General features: G+C 47.4%; 1 protein-coding gene across 2 annotated transcripts in view; it reads right to left on the bottom strand.

The window, feature by feature from the left end:
* Positions 1-5511: 5511 nt before the first annotated feature.
* Positions 5512-22083, bottom strand: part of Xpo6 (exportin 6) — a 104590-nt gene continuing 88018 nt past the window's right edge. For both annotated transcript variants that reach the window (XM_040754696.1, XM_040754698.1), the window contains exons 15-24: positions 21455-21599; positions 19343-19489; positions 18448-18637; positions 13802-13957; positions 12789-12903; positions 12453-12624; positions 11057-11218; positions 9012-9110; positions 8614-8844; positions 5512-6194 (exon numbers count right to left, since the gene is read on the bottom strand). In XM_040754696.1, the coding sequence (XP_040610630.1) occupies positions 6093-6194; positions 8614-8844; positions 9012-9110; positions 11057-11218; positions 12453-12624; positions 12789-12903; positions 13802-13957; positions 18448-18637; positions 19343-19489; positions 21455-21599 (1519 nt within the window). In that variant the 3' untranslated portion in view covers positions 5512-6092. The remainder of the gene's footprint in view (positions 6195-8613; positions 8845-9011; positions 9111-11056; positions 11219-12452; positions 12625-12788; positions 12904-13801; positions 13958-18447; positions 18638-19342; positions 19490-21454; positions 21600-22083) is intronic.

The raw sequence follows: 22083 nt of genomic DNA, 5'->3' as shown, positions 1-22083 counted from the left end.
TCTCTTCTGAGGCCTTTTTAGTGGTGGTATGTGTGGGTGTTGGTATGTGTGGGTGTTGGTATGTGTGGGTGTTGGTATGTGTGGGTGTTGGTATGTGTGGGTGTTGGTATGTGTGGGTGTTGGTATGTGTGGGTGTTGGTATGTGTGGGTGTTGGTATGTGTGGGTGTTGGTGTTGGTATGTGTGGGTGTTGGTATGTGTGGGTGTTGGTATGTGTGGGTGTGGGTGTTGGTATGTGTGGGTGTTGGTATGTGTGGGTGTTGGTGTTGGTATGTGTGGGTGTTGGTATGTGTGGGTGTTGGTGTTGGTATGTGTGGGTGTTGGTATGTGTGGGTGTTGGTATGTGTGGGTGTGGGTGTTGGTATGTGTGGGTGTTGGTATGTGTGGGTGTTTTGCCTGCATGTTTGTCTACACCACATGTGTGCCTAGTGCTTGTGGAGGTCAGAGAGGAAGTCAGATCCCATGAACTGGAGTTACAGACAGTTGGGAAGCACCATATGGGTGCTAAGAATCAAACCTGGGTCCTCTGGAAGAGCAGTGTTCTTAACTGCTGAGCCCTCTCCCAGCGCTTCCGAATGTCTATGCACAAGGGACGTATTTCGCGCCCTCCCACACGCTCATGATTTGAGTGCTTGGTCCTCACAGCACTATCACATTCCTGACAACGTGGAAGGTAGAGCAGAGTGGGAAGCAGCAAGTCACCAGGGGAGGTCTTTGGGAGTAACAGTCCCTGTCCACTTCCTCTCTTGCTTTCGGTTCATGGAGGTGGACACCACGTTCCCTTTGCCATCACATTCTCAAGTCACAACAAAGGACTGAGCCCTATGAAACAGCCTTGAGTTGTTTACATAACGTATGATGGAAAGGTAGCTGCCATGGAAGGGGAACCTAGTGTCTTGTTTGCAAGGCTGAATGACCAACCTGATGTTTCAGATTGAGATAAGCCCAGGCCATGTCCTCAGAGGCCGGTCGATGACATGCACACTGCATCTCCACTTTAAGCCCTGTCTCATAGCAAGGAGATGGTGTGTGCGTGTGTGTGTGTGTGTGTGTGTGTGTGTGTGTGTGTGTGTGTGTGCGCACGCGCGCGCGCGCATGCATCAGGCAGCTCTGGGCACCAACATGCTGCATTATCAACAGTCACAGGCTCTTGTTTGGTCTCCTGCGAAGTATGGAATGATGGAAGGATGAATGTCCTGCTGACCTCCCCAGGAGGGAACGGCGTGGCCTTAGCTGTGCATTATTTTATTGCCTCTGTCATGCTGCAGGTCAAACCCAGGGCCATGCACATGCCCAACCACTGATCTGCACCCTCAACTCCACTTCTCTGTACGTTTAGGCGAGACTGCTTCCAGTCACATCCTAGTGTGCTCAGTGTTTCTCCCTTGCTGCTCCTCCTGACCCTGGGACACTAAGGCCACCCGGATGCCACATCCATTCACCTCACAGTCATGGTGACCAGTCCCCCCTTGAAGCCTAGCCATCAGGCCTGCTGCACTAGCCCAAGCTTCTGCTTCCTCCTCTGTAAGCACTCTGCCCTGTAGGCAGGGACTTCTGGGAAGCCAGCATCTTCAAGAGGCAATCCTGGGCTGGTCTCCGGGGTAAAGGTATGGACCCTTCGGAGAATCCACAACAGAAGTCCCAGGGAGACAGATGCTGAGCATATCTTGCCTCACGAGTCGAATCACTTCTGCCCTTCAGAAGATGGAAGCAAGGTCACCATGACTCTCAGAGTCAGGAATGAATGCCATCATAGTGCACAAGGATCCAATCGGGGAGACGGTGTGGGCAAGGCAGCCTTGCAGCATGGGAACTGTGCCACCCCAAACTCCAAGGCTGACAGCACTATCCAGCTCTGAGTTAAGACCAGGCCCCAGTGGCTTCCTCCAGTGGGAAGAACACCTGTGATGAGGATAGTTAAGTTAGAAGATTCATTTCCTCTGGGACCAGAACAGAATGCTTGATGGTGTATGTTTGTGTCAAGGGCCACGGGGAGCAGGCGTGACAGTAACCCCAGCCCTAGGGGGGCTGAGGCAGGAGGATAACTGTGTTCCAGGTCAAAACCAAAGACCAGACTCATTTCTGTCTCCCTTTATTTGCAAACACTATTTCCGTACAGGACAGGGGAGATAGAAATGAGGCTTATTTTTTAAAAAGAAAATCTACCCATTTCCAAAATGCCTGCTCACACCAGGTGGTGGTGGCGCACGCCTTTAATCCCAGCACTCGGGAAGCAGAGGCAGGCGGATCCCTGTGAGTTCGAGGTCGGGCTGGACCGATAGCCTCCAAAACAATACAGAAAAACCCTGTCTTGTAAAACCAAAAAAAAAAAAAAAAAAAAAAAGCCTGATCACATCACTTCAATCACTGACTTCAGAGCTCCCACTCTACCTCAAAGACCCTCCTGTGGGGGCCACAGCTGACTCGGGAGCTAGCTTCCAGGTCTATCAACAACCCCCTCCCCAATTCCAAGGGCCCCAGCCAATTCATTAACAAGGCTTTTAAAGGCAGGAAGAGAGGAAGAGCCCTTGAGCAGGAGCTCCTTCAGTGAAGAGGGGCACTTGAGCACGCTCCCTGAGGAGCTCAGAAAGGTGAGGCCATGGCTCCAAGGATGCTCTCATGTGGAGTAGTCAGAAGGCTCCTCTGCTGCTTCCTGTGGGGAAGCTCCATTTGGATGAGTCCGAAAAATCTTCACCCACTCAAAACTTTGAGGCCCTCCTCCCTCCAGGCCAGGCACCATGTGGAGGGCTGGGACCACAGGTCACCCCTCCCCTGCCCCGCCCCCTCTTAGTGAGAATACCCCAGCACCACAGACACAGAGGACACAGAGCTGTGGGACAGAGTGGAGGAAGAGCGCCAAGGAAGGTTCGAGAAGGCAGAGGAGGGCTTGCACTGAAGGAGGAGAACAGGGCAGAGCAGCCGACACTTGCCAGAGTGTGGCCAGGCCACATTCACCTGCACACTGAACGCATGGCACACTACACTGCCCGTCACTGTCTGTCCCCATGCTCTAGCAGTGGAAAGGGATGGCAGGACTCACTGCCTATTTTGGACGACACTGAGCCAGCTAGGGGTTTTGAATCCTGTGACAAGGGAGACAGACACATCCCAACATATGGCGCTGTCCTACTACTGAGAATGTTTTTACTTACCACTCCCTAGTTGGGGTAGGGATGACAAGCTCATTCGTGGCCCCAAAGCTTCCTGGCTCCCAATACTATCTTCACCCAGCTTCATCCTGCTTTTTAGCCAAGATGTTGTCACCCCTCTGCCTCTCCAACCTCTATGAGGTCTGTGGTTGTTATCTGGGAGGAGTCATGCCCTGGTCCTTGATATATCAAGGGACGCTCCATCCGCAAGCCTTCCCGCTACCCCCATACCCATCACAGACCTGCAGCAACTTGTTAGCTGTCTCCTCACTGGTCTGTGAGTTCCTGGGGAACACTGCTTCCATCTCACTAACCTCTAGAGCCTTCTCGTGCAGCACAGTACCTGGCTTATAGAAGCCTTGGAGAAGCAGTGCACAATAAATCAATAGTTACCCAGCAGAGTTCTGTGAAAGCCCCAAGAGTCAACCAGATGCTTCTGCTCCTGTCCCTTCCCTCACATAGGTCCTGAGAGGCAGGGCAAAGCTGAAGCCTGGCAGTCTAGGCTACCGACTCACCAAACTCACCAGCAGCCCCACACCTGTGCTTTTGATCCTATGCAAACATTTAATAAGATTCCAAGTCCTGGGCAAGGCATAAGGTTGGGTGGGGGACACATACAAAAATTCTTCTCCAGGGCTCCACAAGCCAGGCCCTGCTGCAAGCAATTCAGAGCTGTACCACAGCCTGCAATGCAGGGTCTTGCAGGTCAGACAGGGAGGGAGGGAAGAGGTATGGCACCAGCCTGGCTGCCCCTCTGCCCTCTCCTTCCCCTAAGCCAGTCTTTGACAATCCACATCAGAGAGTCCCACACATCTCAGCTGTCCCACAGACATGTCATGATGCAGATGACACCAGAAAAGTGTTCAGATGTACAGAGATCCCAGTAGGAGCTCTGTCTGAGTCTCCGAGACCCACAAGTCGGTTTGCAGTGACCCAGAAGCCTTTTACGTAGACACAAGTCTAACTTCTATCCTTCCAATAGCAAACAGGTTCTGCAATAGCAACCGTAAGCCTCAAAGGATCGGTTCCAACAATCTGTGTCTGAACTAACAGATGGAAGCGGAACAGGTACACGTAACACAGATCTGGGAACATCCAAGGCAAACAGCTCAAAGAGGAAAGACTTCACGTTTGAAGCTTCCTGCTCTTGGCCTGCTTCCTGCAGGGCTCTGGGCCCGTGTGAGGCAAAACAGTATGGCAGCGTCCAGTATGCACAGCAGAGCTGCTCACCTCGTTGTGACCTGGAAGTAGGAGAATGGCTAAACTAACCGTCTCATCCTCCTTCCTCTCAGTACATCAGGGCACCCAGCCTGGTACCACTACACTGGCAGAGGGGGGGTACCCTCTGAGAATCCACAGTATCTTTTACAAATTTCTTGAGCACTTCTCATTTTATAGTCAAATTGACAACTATGAACCAGCCCAAGAACCATGGTCTAAGTTATAGACAGTAGGGCCACCAGAAATGAAAACTGTAGAGATGGCCTATGAGGATGGCTCAGCGGGCAAGGCTTTGTCAGGCTGCAACCCTGATAACCTGAGTCCCAAGCCCAGGACCCAACAGGCGGTAGAAGAGAATGACTCCAGAGTTGTCCTCTGACCTCTCTCCAAACATGTGCAACGGCATATGTGAATGCACACATGCATCATACACACTGAGTATTTTTATTAAAAAATTATAGTGATGGCAGTCCCCATGATTAAGTGCTATCTGCTGTTACAAGTTTGTTTTGTAGAATTTTGATGAGGAACGATCATACTACATTAGTGTATAAAAAGCAATTCATAAAACAGCACAGTTTACAAAGCCAACACTGCCCCAATTTCTCAGAAGCTCTGACCTTATGCTTATTTGTAAGTAAATCTCCCTGGCCAGGTGTGTGTTTTACTATGGGATCTAGCCACGGGTCATTCCAAACAAAGGATGGTGACTTTTTCTATCTTAGGACCAGGGGTTTCCACATATGGATGGCAGGGCAAGGCCCCAAACTCCCAGCCTTCCAGAAATTAGTCTCCTCCTGCCAGGGATACACAACTGTCTCTTTCTACTCCGACCCACACAGACCTTGCCCTCTCAGGACCTCATGTGAAGCTTGTTCCCTGATAGACAGCTCTGACTGGGCATCTTCAGAGGGGTTCTACTCTCTGGAAGGAAGGAGCCAGAACCCAGGCTCACCACATGGAAGTGTAGGGCTGGGAGAACAGGTTATGGATTCGGCAGCAAGACAGGCTCAGGATGCAAGCCTGCCTCTACCACAGTCGTCCTCTCGCTAGCCTCCAAGACACAGCATGGGCCTCAGCACCACAGAGTCCCACTGTTGGCTTTATGGGGGTTCAGGTGGAAAGATGCCCGTAACTAGTGCTTATATAACAACAACGTAAGCATTTTATTTATCCATTAAGCTTCTTAGTATCACAATGGAATGATGAGAAAACAAGAACAAAAAAAACGCGAGTCTTCGCGAATCTCTGACGAAGAGCAGAGACTTCAAGGCAATCGGAGGGGCAGGAGGCTCGACATAAAACAGTTCTGCTGTCGAATTCTCCTGGGCTGGCTGGGCCAGGAGGGATGGGGAGGTGGAATGGTGAGAAGGTGGCACTGTCGTAAGCGGTCCTTGGCGATTCTGACTCAGGACTGATAGACACATGATCTGCATGGACCACGCTGTGGGATCTCTGGGTGCCTCCCCGGCATCTGGCCACATGACCCTCTGCCTGCTCCAAATGCCTGGAAACTCTACCAGTGCCAAATGGACCCCAAAGCCTGCTGTGTTGGTGGCAGCAGGAGAGGGAAAAGGCTGGCCACTTGCTCAGGGCATGACCATCCAGAGAGTGGCCAAGGCTTGTCACAGACGTCTGTGGCACAGGTGCAGGAGGTGTAGGTGGCGGTGGCAGCAGGCATGTCCCTTGGGCAGTGAGCAGCCAGGAAGGCAGGCAGGCACTCCTAGAGCTTCACGGTGCCAGGGGGCAGGCTGTCGTTGCAGAGTCGGTAGTAACGTAGGTCGTTTACCAGCCGGTGAACGTTCTGTGTGAACGAGGGCAGGTCCTGAAAGGCAGGGCAAAGCTGAAGCCAGGCTCTTGAAGGTCCAGCAGACCCCAACAGTCTAGGCTACCTACCCACCAAACTCACCAGCTGCCCCCACACCCGTGCTTTTGATTCTATGCAAACAGTTAATAAGATTCCAAGTACTGGGCAAGATATAAGGTTGGGTGGGGGACACATACAAAAATTCTTCTCCTGGGCCTCACAAGCCAGGCCCTGCTGCAAGCAATTCAGAGCTGTACCACAGCCTGCAATGCAGGGTCTTGCAGGTCAGACAGGGAGGGAGGGAAGAGGTATGGCACCAGCCTGGCTGCCCCTCTGCCCTCTCTTTCCCCTAGGCTAGTCTTTCACGACCCCCATCAGAGAGTCCTTCCTGTACGAGTTCTAGAAGGCCCTACAAGTTGAATGACATCTGCGCTGAAGAACACAGTGCCTGGCCTCAGAGTTGTCCTGCTGGGAACAACAGCAACTAGAAAAGCACCCAGATGTTAAAGTCAGGAGTCCCTCACAGCCTGAACCCTGAGCATCATCATGTTCACACTGCTAGTGTGGGACAACGGAGGGCCTGCTGTGCAGGTCCAAATGTGAAGAGTGTCAACCGTACACATAATGCTGTCACAGGCATAACTGGCACCTCGCCTTGGCTACCAAGGTGATCCCTGTGTAAAACTCAGTCACATCAAATAGCTGATAGTTCTACCTCTCTGGCTTTCTTCCTTTCTGGAACTCAGGGCAAACCTGTCCCTACAGCCAAAGTTCCTGCCTGTCTTGCCTTAGGAGGTCCAGTCAACCCCTCTGTTGCACTCTCAAAGTGCCTCAGATCCATCATGCTGCCTGCTCTCAACCACTCAGCTCACATCCTGTTCCACATCTCCACTACTTGTAAGTCCAGTAACTACCCACTACTAGGTGGCCCTCTAAACCTAGCCATCTTCAAAATGAAGCTAATAGTCGCTCTTCGGAAGGTGCCTGGAAGAGCAGGAAGTGCCAGAAACAACACGGCTCAAAAACAATGCCATGCAGCCTGTTTTCAACAAAAGCCTTTGTGGAAGCAGGGACTGGTACCTGGCAGCAAGGTGAATGAACAGATGATCAAAGGGAAAGTGTGATTCATTTCATCCTAAAGAATAGCACAGAGCACAGGGTCTGGTAGTGTTCACTTTTAATCCCAGCACTCAGGAGGCAGAGCCAGGATGATCTCTGATTTTGAGGCTAACCTGGTCTATACAGTAAGTTTCAGACCAAAGAAAAACCCTGTGCAGAGAGGGGGAGGGGATGGAAAGGGTTAGATGACACTTGCATATCAAGGGGGAGGGGAGAGAGAATCACATATCAAGTCCAGCAAAGGCTACACAGCAAATCCATCTCAGAATACCCAAACCAAACCAAGCCAAAAGCCGACTAAGTCTCTTTTCAATCAGCAGCTCCCAAAAAACCAGAACTCCCTTGGTGGAGCCAAGCATTCATTTTCAATATGCATCTCAGAACTCTGCGGAGTAACTGAATTCGAAAGCCACTGCATTAGCCAATACATGTGCCATTGCAAAGCAGCCAGGAGACATTAGGAGTTGTCTATGGAAAACCAAGGAAAAACTACTCAAGTGGCTGAAAGAGTCTGGGGATTAAAACTGTGTACCTGGCTTCTATTGTTTGTGGCTGACTTTCTTTTCTGAATCCTCAGACAAACTTTAATAAATCATAAATAACCACACCCTACCTAAGAGAACAAGAGGAGCAGTGCTTGTTTCAAAGAAGAAAAGTTTCCAAAAGAACTTTCTTTTGCAAAGTTCTAAAGATGTCCTATCACGCAAAGATCAGGGAGGGCTACAGCCACTTGATGCAGAAAGAGGGCGATACATAGCTTGACAGCATCCAGAGTCATCAGCACCCTGACTGCCCCATCACCCCCAAGGGACTTCCCCCTAGGTCTCTTAGCACAGAGAGTGAGCATTATGAGGCTCCTTTGATGAGTCTGAGCTGCGCCAGTGCTGGGTTGTGCAGAGTGACAGGAAGAGCCTGGGTAGCCAAGCAACAGGGTCATCTCTGCAGACCCAAAGCTGTACCAGCCTTTTTAGCCCGCCTGAAAGTCAGGGCAGAGGGGCAGTATGCTGCCGTCTAGCCCCTAAGAATGGGAGGGGAGGCAGAGACGTGTGTTGAGGGGGTGGGGGATGCAGACAAAAAAAAAGTAAGGTAATGTGTGGCCTGCTGAGGCCAGTTCCAGGGACCTCAGTGGCTGAGACAGAGAACATATGAGCTACAGAAGCTAAGTCCCAGAGAAAGAGTATGCCCTCCACACCCCGGTGTTGATGACAACCTACAGTGGGTAGAACCATGCCCAGACCTAGAAGGGCCCTTACTAATCAGACAGCAAGCTCAAGAGCCCACACATGTATTCCCTTGTAGACTGGCCTTTTCTCCTCACCCGATCCATCTTGAAATTCCGCCCCAGCACATTTTTCTGATTGGCATCCACACCATCACAGCTGCTCAGGAACTCTGGAAGAAAGGCTGCGAAGAAGCCGTCAAAGTCGACAGAAGCCATGTTGTAAATGGCAATGCCAATCTCCTCTTGTAGAAGGTCATGAGACTTATGAACCAGGACTTGGAGCAGCACATTCACAAACTGGAACAGCATGGTGGTCCGGAAGATCTTCTGCAAGCAGAGGAGCAGGAACATGAACCAGGAGGCTGACTAAGACTGCCCACCTGCCCCCAGGCTCAGTGAGCTCCCAAAGTACACACCAGGCTGATCAAAGGAGTTAGACTCAGCCCAGAACTCTCAGATGAAGAGGAATCCTTCCAGGGGAGAAGGGCACTTACTTTGTGGTATAGTTTCTGCTTGGTATTCAGAGTCTCCAAGTAGAAGAGATTTTGTTTGAACAGGTGGATGTCTGGCTGAAGAAAGGACTGTCCAAAAGCCTGGGAAGTAAGACTACTATTTAATAAGCAGCATTTATGCTCCCTCAGACCCAACCCCTCCAGGGTCTCTATCTTATGCCAGAATCAACCTACACAGCTCCTTGTTGGATGGCTAGCGTGAGGCACCAGTCTAAATTCTGCCCGCTAGGGCAGACCTCTGCAGTGTAACACTGACATCTTGGCAAATGTGTCTTCCCATGGACCTCACTTTTTATTTTGGTCTCATCTACACCTTTTAAAAGAAAATTCTTAGAACAGTGGTTCTCAACCTGTGGGTTGTGACCACCACAAGATTATATATCAGATATCTACAATTCCTAACAGCAAAATGACAGCTGGGGGTCACCACAACATGAGGACTGTATTAAAGGGCCACAGCATTAGAAAAGTCAAGAACCACTGCTCTATCTCTTCATGAGCCAGTCTTTGAAGCAAGACACCTACACTAGTCAAATCCTGGAGCAATCTGAGCAGACAGCATGGCCGGCCTGCCGGCCTGCCTGCCTGCCTGCCTGACTGTCTGTCTGTCTGTCCAGGAGATACTCGTGCTCCTTAACGCCCATGCCTCACAGGCCTCAAGTCCTCAGAAGTTCCCTCTCAAGCACCACATCAGCTTTGGGGCTGAGCAACAGCACATCTGTAAACTGCCTCAGAATGTCTAGGATGGAAAGCTACTAGTTCAGGAGCAAACACCCAACACAAACTTTCCCCACTCCAATACAAGGGGACCACAGGAGCAAGGGAGGCCGGCAGCCTACATAAGTGGCTACTCCATCCCAGGACTGTCTGGGAGTCCGTGCAAGGAATCTTGTCCTTGCTGCTGCAGTAGTGTGATCTGTTCCTCGAGTCAAGCTCTCTGAAGCTGGAGAAAACTCTCTTTGGCACTGTAGGACATGGATCTACACAGAGCACCATCACCATCAAGGTGTAAGGCATTTCCCTTGCCCTGAAACTTCTCCTCACACTAACTGTATCTCCATTCTTTTCCTGTGCTGGAAACAACTGCTCATTCTCCTTCCCTACACTTTTCTTTTCCACATCATGGAAAAGAGTCATGGGGCAGGGCAGAGCCTTTCCTCTGGCTTTTTTCACTTGGCAGAGCATATCCACCGTAGTAGTATGTCCTTTATTTGCCACTGGGTTGACCCATTCACAGCTAGTGACTATTTGGATTGTTTCCGGTCTAGAGCAATCATGAAAACAGACACAAGCATCTGTGTACAGGTTGTGTGAACACAGGCTGTCATTTCCTCTGGACCGCTAGATCATACCTTCAGCCACACATATAACATTATAAGAAACTGCTTAAGTATGAAACTCTTTCAAAGTGACTTTTATAAGCCCAAGTGAAAGACCAGTCAGTCCTTGGTAAACGAAGTCAACAAACACAGACAAAGCCTGGGGGAGCAAACAACAGAATACATCAAGCCCAGGCCCTGAACAGGGCAGTACAGTAGGATCAGAATGCCCTTTCCAAATGCAGACTGCTGGGCTCTCCAGAGACTCCTTGTAAGCAAGAACCAGGTAGAACTTGTCACCCTGCCTCAGCCTTCAAGTGTTCCAAGGGCTGGAACTACATGTGTCACTATGCCCCACAGATTCTGCCTTACACTGCTCGTAAGTGAAGGGAAGGGACATTTAGCACACATCCTCGGGTGCCGTGTCCTTGATGTGCACTGTCTCGTGTATCTCACAACAGGTTCGTGATTTCACAGCAGGAATGACCTCACTTTACACAACTAGAGTTTGAAGCCCCAAGAAACCAACAGGGGCAGAGTTTAGTGTCAGCCCTACACCGGCTGTAGGGCCAGCTTAGAAGAAGTGGACCACATACTTGACAAGAGCCAACCTGAGGGACATGGGCCAAGGATGCAGGCAGCACCCTCAACAAGGCCCTCTTGCACTCAGAGCACACCGCACCTTCACAGGTAAGCCCACCACCTCACCTGCATGATGGCACTGAACTGAGGTTCATTCTCCATCTGTTCCTCAGCAATGCCCCTCTGCACACTAGCCAGGACAGTAGACTTGAAGAAGTACCGCCAGTTGTGATGGAGCGTCCGAAAGAGGAGTTCAAACAGTTCAGCCTTCACATCAGGTGACGGGCGCTATAGAGATAGCCACACAGCATTGCACTTTCCCTTCATGCAGCTTTGGGGCCTCTTGGCCAGTGTAGGCCACCACAGAAGCCTAAGAGGCACCAGATAGTAGCCAGTATTCACATCCTACCCATACTCCTGCCACTTCCCATGCAGAAGGCCCTGAGCTCTTGGAGGGGGTCATTCACCCAGGAGTGCTTCAAGAGACAGGCCTACATTTGAGACAACATTAAGGTGAGTGCTAGGATGCTCTTTCTAATGAATCAGTCACTCAGCTTTAAAGACTAGGAAAAGGGCAAAGACAATGAAAATATGGATTTTTCTATTCAGAAAATAGCCAGTTGGACTGTTCCTATTTTCCATGTTGGTAGATCCCTCTCCCAGGATAGAAACTAGCAGGTTAGAATGCTGACTAACCTGCCAGCTTTAAGCAACCTGAGGGCCTAGCAAGATGCCTTAAAAGCAGCTCAAGAGAGGCAAGTCTGAAGAGTACTTAGGAATTGAGAAATCTAAAAGCCTCCCAGTGGAGGCAACATGCTGTGCTAATTGCTGCCTGGGTGCAGCTCCTTTTCCTGCAGCCAGCATCAGGATTCTGAGCAAGCAGGGGGTTACTGAAGCATGATTTCCTAACTTAAATCCAAATGTCCAAGTTACCAGTGAGCACACAAGCCATATTATTTCCAGCACTGCTGGAGAATTCTGTGACTGATAGCTGCATGCTCATGAGTGTCTCAGGACCCAGCACCCTGACTATGGGGACAACTACAAGATCAGCTTATACTCTCCTAGCCATTGCTGTGACAGTCAAGCTGCATCTGTACTTACTGTGTACACAGAGTGCCTATTCTTGTAGTTTCCCAGACCACTAAAAGCTCTACCTGAATGGTCACCAAGAACTTGCTTTTAGCAAGACTACCAGTTGAAAGCATTCCTTCCTGGGGAGAGGAACCCAAAAAACTATTTAAAGAGAGAAACACAGGGCCTCAGGAAAAGCAGTGCACACTAACTGCTAAGTCAGCTCTCCAGCTATGAGTTATGAGCATTTAAAAGCCCTAAGTCTGCATTTATTCTTTTTATTAAGTATTCATTTATTTTTGTGTATGTGTATGCATGACATGACCTTTTCTTGAATGGAGGAGGGACCCCCAAAAATGAGTACTGAAAGAACCTACAAATGAGATCAAAGCACAAGGCACTTTTCCTCCCTCTCTCCCTCTCTCTCTGCCTCCCTGGCCCCACCTACCTCAGCAATGATGGGGTACACCTGCTCCATGCAGAGTGCAATAATGCTGGGGAGGAAGGGCTTGAACACCTGACCAGGCTCCTGCACCACCACTTGTAGGATCTTCAGGAACTTCTCCACCACCCGGCAGCCAGTGCTGCCTTCATGGAGGATGCTCTCAGCCAACTGTTCTCTGTAGGCAAAAGAAAGCCACAGAATAACTCAACAACCACTTCTCCTGGAACAAGATGACAAGCAATGTTGCTGCAAGTGAGGAAAAGGAGCAGAAAGTCCTGCATTTTGCAGCCAGGCTTGTCCATAGACTCTGAAAGGCCTGGGCTGCGGGTGTCTGGTTACCTGGTAAACATGTTGAGGAAGGTCTGTATGATCTGCTCTGTGAAAGGCACACCCATCTGTACTCTAAGGCCTCGAAACAAGGTGAGGAAGAAGCTCAGCATCTCATCAGTCACATCTAAACAAAGGACAAAGCAAATGGTCAACACCACATGCACAGGGACTAATGCACCGTAGCTTGGTCCATTTTCCTTTGCAATCTGCACTGTCATCTCTCTCTAATGCATCTCCTGGAAGAAATGTCCCCAACCCCATCAGAGCCAATGATGGAAAGTGGAAAATGATTAAGAGCCTGCTGAGAACACGGCTATGGTCCTAGGAACGGCTGCCTGATTGCTAGCAGTAGGAAATGGAGTTGTGTCATCTTGAAGCCCAGCGTACTGTCCCACATTCAGCATGGTCAGCATTTTCACTGAAAAAGAATCACTTTGTGCTCATATCCAAGAAATTATCCAACTGGGTCAACATCCAAATTCCTTGGCATTTCTTTCTAAGACCAATCATCCCTGTAGTGGGTCAAGGTTAAGTGGCTAAAAGATAATGATACAGCACTCAGGTCACACTGTCCTGGGCTACTAAATGAATTTATTGATTCTGGTTAGCGTGGTTCCATATGCCAGATCTCATCTTGCATGGGACATTTTGGTTCTTACCACACACAATGTACTTACAAGATACCACCAGTGCATCTAAGCTACAAAGCCCCTGCTGTCTTTCTAACACTGATAAGTCCACTGTAAATGTTCTCAGCAGAGCCAGACAAATACATTCAGATTGACAGAGCAGTACCAGTTGGTGACAGCAAGTGGCAGTGGGTTAAGAAAACCACATCAGCTCTGCCCACCTTTCCAGACTCTCCAATGACAACACACCTTTGCCTCTGTCCATATGCTTCCCTTCACTGAGCAGCCCAGGCTGGCTTGCTCTGACTTGGCGTATTCTACAGATCTAAGTGGGTATTCTGGACCTTGTGAACATCATCCACCCATGAGGCAAGCCTCTGAGCCAATTCTTACCTGACTGATGGATGAAAGCTGGAAAGAGGGCCAGGGAGACCTGAACGGATTCCTGCAGTGACTGGTAGCAGATCTGTCGTGACTTGGTGGATTCCCCAGAGATATTCTCCACAATGTCTTCCAAGACACTAAGTGTCTGGTGAATAATCACTTTGGCTGCAAGTCAAGATGAAGCTGCAGTTATGTGTTGCCTGAGACACAGTAGAGTCAGAGGGAACACACACAGGGAGGGAAGAACCTCGCAGAGGGAACACCAGGCTGACGTGCACACAGAAGGAAGTCTTGCTAACCAGTAGAGCCTGTCTGTCCCTATTTCATTATGCGACCCCATAAGCACCATGTCTCTCCTCTTCCTTTTTACCTCCAAGACTCCAGTTGTCTGCACACTTGGACTTACGCTTCCACACTCCTTTATCCACCAGCAACAAATCAAATAGGTAATAGGCTGGGGGTATAGCTTAACTGATAAAGTTCTTGCTAATATGCACAAGGCCATGGGATCAACACTCAGCAACACTTTATAAAAACTGGGTGTGCTAGCACTTGCCTGTAATTCCACCACTCAAGAGACAAAAGTACAAGTTTTAAGGCTAGCCTAAGCTCCAGGAAACCCACCCCCATCACCCTCCACAAAACAGTAACTAGCTAAATAAATACCCCATAAGTTGATGAGGTGATTGGTAAGACAAATGGCCAAGTAATTAACACAGGAGCGCAGACTCATCCCCCTGCAGCTACAGACAGTACCCACTCTGCTAGCCCACAGGTACAGCTTACCATGCAATGTAATAATGCTGGCTTTAAAAGAATTGCTTTATCAATCTTTGGCATATCGGGTCTGTAGCCTGATAATGTATATGTGATTATTATATATTACTGTGCAACATATTTAATTCTAACTATACACTGACATGAGTTCACACTGTGATTCTACACAGCACAGGAAATGGTGGCAGTGAGCAGCCAGCATTCAAAGTGAAAGCTCTGACTGCCACAAAGAGAGGGTCAGTAGCCAGCTTATACCCTGGGCAGGGTTCCAGTTAGGCCCAAAAGATCCATCCTTGTTAGGTTGTTCTGAGGGTCAGAGGCAAGGTTTTAGCAGGGTACTTGGCATACAAGGTCTGAGAAAGTTGTCACCATTCTCTTGCATGCATGGAGACTGCTTGATTCAGTCCAAGTCTATTAGGCTCAACCTTGATAAGCTGGTCCAGATGGAGACTTGGAGAGCCACTACCAAACTTGTAGTATATTCTGGGCTGTTCTGAGCCTCACAGAGCCCACTGGCTCTCAGGGGAGGTGGGGGTCAGCTCTAAAGCTTCAGTCAGAGGAGGGTGTAGGTGGAAGATGACATGCTTAGAATTGTACAAAGTTACTTCTATTCCTCTGGTTTAACTAGGTGCTGAGCTCTGCTTTCTTCATCTGAAACTGTGGCCAGAAATATCCCCTCATGGGACCGAGGATGACAGACAATGACTCCCAACAGGCTGATCACTGAAGACTGGTGAGACATACGGAAGCAAACAAAAGGTACACTCACACTACTTGTAAGAAGTCACTGCGACCTCAAGGACTGTGATAAGGCTAGGAACCCAGGAAGGGCAGGGTACCAGGGGCTAAAAACAAAGGAGTCAAAAGACAAGAATCTGCCCTGTCTGACACTCAAGGAAATTTTAAAAAGGACCAATGTTTATTTACTAAAGCATATAAAAAAACTGAAAGCCCTTAGTGTGGAACTGTGGCCTGCCCACAAATAGTATATTATAAACCATGAAAGCCAGGCAGCATGCAGACTCAGCAGGTCAGAGGTGGAGGCGGGAATATCAAGAGTTACAGGACAGTCTGAGTCAAAGTCTCTACCTCAAAAAATAATATTAATAGTGATGATAATAAATACAACAACCCCAAAGCATTAAAGACTTGATTTTCAAAAAGCAAGAGACAATGAGGAGAAGTGGTACAGGACCCCAGATCCAGTCATTCACACTTCTAACCCCATCACTTTCTCTGGGGCCTTGGGGGAGTCAGCTTTCCCCAGACAGTGCCTGAAAGTCACGTGACAAAGAGAAGTGATGTAATGAGAAGCACACACCACTCTACCTAATTTGGTGGGAATAATCAGGTACAACAAAATTAAGAAAAAAAAAATCTACTCCAAAACAAGCCTGGACTCTTAAGAAATGCCAAGGTCATGACAGACAAAGATGGGGTGCGTTTCTGTACTGAAGTGCAATAAAGAGAAACAATAGCCAAACACAGTGCACAACCCTGAGCTTTTAGAAAAACCAAAGATATACTTGTTATTATGCGGTTCAAAAGTTAAATGTTTTATCCCTCTGCTGGCCAGTGCTTTGGTTATAAGACAGTATCAGCGTCTTGCTTTGTGTAAAGGTCTGCAGCTTACTACACAAGTCTGGCCTCTATAAGAAGTATATTAGAGGAAGAAAACACAATGTGGCAAAGCAAGCGAGGGTGAAGCAAGGAGAAAGATAAGCAACTGTCCTTTTCTTTTTTCTCCCCTGGTATTTGAGATTAAACCAGAGTGTCTTAATATGATACACAGCTCTTACTGTTGTGTATTTGTCATTGTTTGGTTTTTGAGATGGGGGTGGCGGTCTCTTTATGTAGCCCTGGTTGGCCTGGAACTCACTATGTAGACCAGGCTGATTGTTCAGAGGACAGTTCTTATTTCAACAAGTCTGAAATTTTAAAGTTTTCAAAATATATAGTTGAGTAAGGAAAGGGAACCCTTTTCCAAAGTTTAATCTCACTACTGAAGAATGAAGGCAACAATATGCCTGAAGAATCCAGAGAAGACGAAGCCCAAGAAACTACACACACCAGGTTTTAAGGCCAGTGCTTCTGCACAGAAACCATACCAGCTAACAGTCTCACACCCCCTTATCTGCTCGGAGATTAAGTCATGGACATATGGCTTGTTCTGGCAAGTATGTGTGCCAATCCTCCCACTGAAGTGAAGTTCACCAGCCTGTGACCTTCAGTGTCCTTCCAGTCCTAAGCATCATGGGTGCTTGACATGCAGCATGAACGAGGCTTAACTTATTCCTTTGTGTCAAGCCACTACACCAGATAAAATCAAATTAACAGATATCCTCCCCATCATAAAGCTAAAAAGAGAAAAAGACTACTTTCTTTGAATAATACTTTAGAATAAAACAAGCACCAGACTTCAAACACTGATGCTGGTAAAGCCAGGTTTGATACCAGACATAAAACTAAAGCAAGAGCCTTGTATATAGCACATTCTGTCTATGTGTGTCATGTTATAATTGTACACAGTAAAAATATGGATACAAGCACAAAGCCCAGCTACAACAATTGCTTTCCGTGATGCTGACACAGTTGAGACTTGGGAATTCCCTTGTCTTTAAGTTATTCTATTTCAAATTTTAATACAGAGTATGTTAATATTCAGGTTATAATATTTATAAAAAACCATCTTGTGGGGGCTGGAAAGATGGTCTGGAAAACACGTGATCTCCAGGTTCAAATAGACCTTTACTTAAAGGACTAAGACATAGTAATAGAGGACATTCAATGTTCTTCTGACTCTACAATTGTACACTTGAGCACACACATGGCACACACACCACTCATACACAAAATGCTTTAAAGCAGAAACAAAGTCTTTTAAAGAGAAAGCTTAGAAAACTGGGGAGGCAATGCCATTGCTGCAGAAGTACGAGACCCTGATTCCATCCCCAGAAGCTGCATTTAAACTCTGAGCACGGAGGCACACACATGTTCCAGTGATGGAGAGGTCTGGAAACAGGCTGGTACCTGGGGCTCACTGTTTAGCTAACCTAGTCTATGTGGTGTGATCTACAAAAATCATCTCCAAAAAAAAAAAAAAAAAAAGAAAAAGAAAAAGAAAAACAAAGTGATAAAGCAGGCCACTGTGAAGCATGTCTATACAAACTGTGTTGGAGGCAGAGCCAGCAAGATCCCAAGTCCTAGTCCTAGTCACCTGGGATATACAATGAGACCTACCCCAAGCAAACTAACAAACAATACTCTTCATTACCACCTGTGATATTTCACAAAGCATCCCTGCTGACATTCTACAGGCAATGCCATCTAATAGCATTTCATTATTCTTACTGTGAAAAGATTTTATCTTTAAAATATTTCAGTATTTGTTATTTTCAAAGAAAATTTGATCCTTTTTACATAAATTATAAGTTTCATTTTTTTCTCATTAATGTAAATAATAACAGCTCAATGTTAGTTGTAAAGACACACGTTCTTCCAAAACCTCTGAAAGGTTTCTATTTGGAAAAGTTAAAGCTATTCGAAAGACAGTTCTGAAGTATACTTTCCAGTGAAGAAGGGAACTACTCTGCTCACAAAAGCATCTGAAATGAGCTCACAGTCAGCCTAGGTCTTAATGGATGAACAGCACCATTGGCAGTGTCATCCACACCTTCTTTTTAGGCTTCTAACTGTAAGCAAATAAACAGGAAGAATGTACCCAGGGGATATGTCCAGCAGATACAATGGTGAATTCCTTCCTTCAGGAAAGATCTAGTTTATCTGGTCTGCCTTTTCCAGGAGTAGTCATGTCACTATAAGCAGATGAAGTCACTTCAGGAGCTTTGGGGGCGAATGTCCACTCAGAAGCTACTTACTCTCATCCAGTGGCACCTTTCTCTGGGGGGCAGCAGCACTGGGCTTCAGGCTGTGGTAGTCCCGAGAGAGTGCAGAGATGAGACTGGCATGGTTGATAGAGCGTAGGGGCCACTGCTGCTCACTCTCAGGAAGGTTTGGCCATGGAAGGAGCAAGGTGTTCGAGAGTGCACGGCAAACCAAAACCTGAGCCTGGAAAGAACGAAAATGAATCCATCAGAGGTCAAAGGCCAAGCAAAAGCTGGTAGCCAAGATCAACTCTGCCTCAGGGCCTACGTGTCATTCTTATAGCCTGGACATCTTCTACCTTTAAGGAACTCGAGTTAGGCAGGAAAAAGAAACACAGAAGTAACTGCAAGTCTGGGTCTCAATATACAAGAAGTCTAGCTGGTATTCACCTTGCTCAATCTGGCACCTGAAGTCTCACAAGAGGGTTCCCTCACCAGACACAAGTCTAGTGTGGCCTTTGATATTGCCTTCTGACCCCCAAGAAACAACTGGAAACAGGCTCATAAGGAGACTCTCTTGCCATCATGTGCTCACATTCAGGTTTCTAAGGAACCTGCCTGTAAGTCTACCTACCTCACCAACCTCATGCTCCTGTCTAGTCTGAGCCTCCCAGGTAGCATCTCAAACCCAGAATGAAAGTGTGTGCAAATGCAAACCAGACTGGCCTAAACTAATGAGAGCACAGGGACTCTCATTAGGGAGCAAATGATGTCTCTGTGCATGGATGGAGAAGAGTTCCCATCTGAATCAGGATTTCAGCTATAGGTAAGAAAATCTACTAGGCTGTATCAGTGCTACCCACAGAAGCAGTTCATGTGGCTGGGGTGGCTTTCAACTTGGAATGTAAAAGCAGAAGCAGCCTCTTCTGCCCCAGGGAGTGTGTCCTACCTTATCCGTTAGGCGCTGGGCAGAGGCATCAATGATGCTATTGAACACCTTCTGCACTGCAGGGATGCTGATAAGAAAGACAGGCCGCACAGTGGTAGCTAGTGAGACCAAGAGGTGGCAGGCAGACAGCAGCAACTTGTCTTGAACCTAGAACAGAAGACATATGACACGTTGACTTACTTGCGAGACTGGTGTTGGAGAAACTTTGCTAAGGCAGCTGCAGCTAAAGACTGCCAAACTGTACCATTCACTGAGAGAGTATCTGCAATATTTCCTATGACGACTCCCAACGAGATTATGTCTTCTAGTCCACATCTACAGCTCCTGTCCTCAAGTCGGTACCACTTCTTGTTTCCCCTTCCCAGTCACTCCTCAGCTCATTCACATCTGCTATAGACACAGTGTCCTCACTGGCACGCTGTCCAAGTCCTCCCTTCAAACATAGTATTCTTCAATTCCCCGCACTGGCTCCCAGAAGCCACCGTCTCATTCGGCCCCTCCTTCCTGAATTTCATCTTAGCAATCACCTTGTCTCTCCTAGTTCTTTCACTTCAACATGCCTAAAAAAACTTGTTCAAATCACTGGCAGCTTCAAATCCATAAAAGTTTCTGGAAAGGAGTAGTTAGAAACTGGCCTCAGTTAAACATATATACATGTATGTGTGTTAAACATACATTCTGTTGATGAGCCATGCCTGCACCTAAGAAAGCTTCCTTTAGCAGGGGTCAAACATGGATAAGACTGGTGAAACACCACACCAAAGAGTCAATGTCTGTAGATTTATGAAGGAGGTACCATGGTAATTTTCTAGAATCACAAAACGTTTCTAACCATTAACAAAATAGTCTCTACTTATTCTAAGGAAATTATGTAACAGGATAAACATTCTTGAATCTATGTATTTCAGAAACATTTATTAATTTAAAGACAGAGTCTCATGTAGCCTAGACTGGCCTTGAACTTACTATATAGCCAAGATGAACTTGAACTTCTGATTCTACTTCTATTCTTGAATGCTGAGATTATAGGCACATACCACCACAAGTCTTCATGCAGTACTAGGGACTGAACCCAAGGCTTCATTCACATGAGACAAGCACCCTACTAATTGACCTAAATTCCGAACCCAGTTTTACCTGCAACAGAATCAACCTAAAAGTGGAGCAAGAGCTAGATACATTATGGGCATCAAAACTTTTAGAAATTACCATTACAAACACAGCAAGTTTATTGAAGTCAACATGTCTCCATTAGAACAGGCTGCCTATATATGTAAAGACAGCAAGAACACTTGCACACACCTCATGCAAGAGAGCAGTCTTCTTGGGTGAGGACTTACTAGACTCTGTCCGTTTTACACCGTTAAAACCTTTACTTAGCATTCCACTTCTGGAATCCCACTGCTGGCCTTCTGGCATTTGTAGAAGAACAGACATAAAGGGAGAATCTTTCTATCAATGGGAAAGTCAAAACCCATCCTCATAAGAAAACAGACTGAGGTAATATGAAAACTCAAGATGTTCTGTATATTCAGAAGAAAGCAAGGCAAGGCAGGAATAAACAGAAGTACCTCTAGCTAACCACATACTTTCTGTAAAAACACAGAACCATGTCTGGAATGCCACCATCCTGACCATGCTCATCCTGAGAACAATGCTGTTTCAAGGAATGAGATCAAACAACAAAACTTTTTAGTCAGTAAAACTGAGCAGGTGCTTTCACCATGGGCAAAACCCAAGTCATATTTGAACATGTGTCAACTACAACTGAAAATGGACATGAGGATTGACAAGATGGCTCAGAGAGACAGAGATCCTCATCACCACAAACCAAGGACAAGAGTAGAAAAAGACAGCCAATCCCTACCAGGTGTACTCTGATCTCCACAGGCATGCTGTGGCAGTCACACACACACACACACACACACACACACACACACACACACACACACACACACACACACACACAAATAAATGTAATAAAACAAATTTTTTAAGGAACATGAAGCACAGTTGTATCACTCACAGTCAGGATACCATTTTGGTTTTGTGGGAAACAGAACTATGGAGAGGACAAACAGGTAGAAAGTGCAGCATTTTCTATCTCAAGACCTTAGTGCTGATGAGAGGCGTGATGGCATCCATGGTGGTAGAGATGAGTGTCACAAACTGCTGTGTGTTCTGTCGATGGGCTTCACTGCAATACTGTGCCAACCAGTGGGAGTAGGCCTGGAGAGCAGCAAGTGACTGGGCATGCCTGCAGGAAGGAAAGAAGTAATGATCTGAGAGGGCCAGGTGAACACAGTGGCACAAACTTGTTTCTGTAGGCAAGAAGACAAAAACTCCATCCACTGTGCAGGACATTCCAGGACATGGTGACAGTGTAGAGATCAATCACCTGCTCACTATCTGTATATGACCACCACTGTTGAGAACACACAGGGCAGTTCCTAAATGTTTTCCAGATCTTAATCTACCTGTGACACACAAGTCTTTTAAGAAGATGAGAAACGTGAGGGATATTTGCTAACAAAAGGTAGTAGCTGCAAACTGTAGTCTAGATGAGTGATGGGTATCGTATAGCTCTGACAGAAGATTCCAAAGTCTCCCTCCCTCCCTATCTGCCTGGAGTGTTCAGGTGTTTGACTTCTGCAAAGGTTGCACTGATCACACATTAACAAAATGCACACTTAAGGTTCACAATGAAACCAGGTGTGGTGACACACACCTGTGATCCCTGC

This window comes from Mesocricetus auratus, unplaced genomic scaffold (genome assembly GCF_017639785.1).
Source record: "Mesocricetus auratus isolate SY011 unplaced genomic scaffold, BCM_Maur_2.0 Super-Scaffold_4256, whole genome shotgun sequence".
In the NCBI taxonomy this organism is placed as follows: domain Eukaryota; kingdom Metazoa; phylum Chordata; class Mammalia; order Rodentia; family Cricetidae; genus Mesocricetus; species Mesocricetus auratus.
This window is presented reverse-complemented; position numbering and strand designations above follow the sequence as displayed.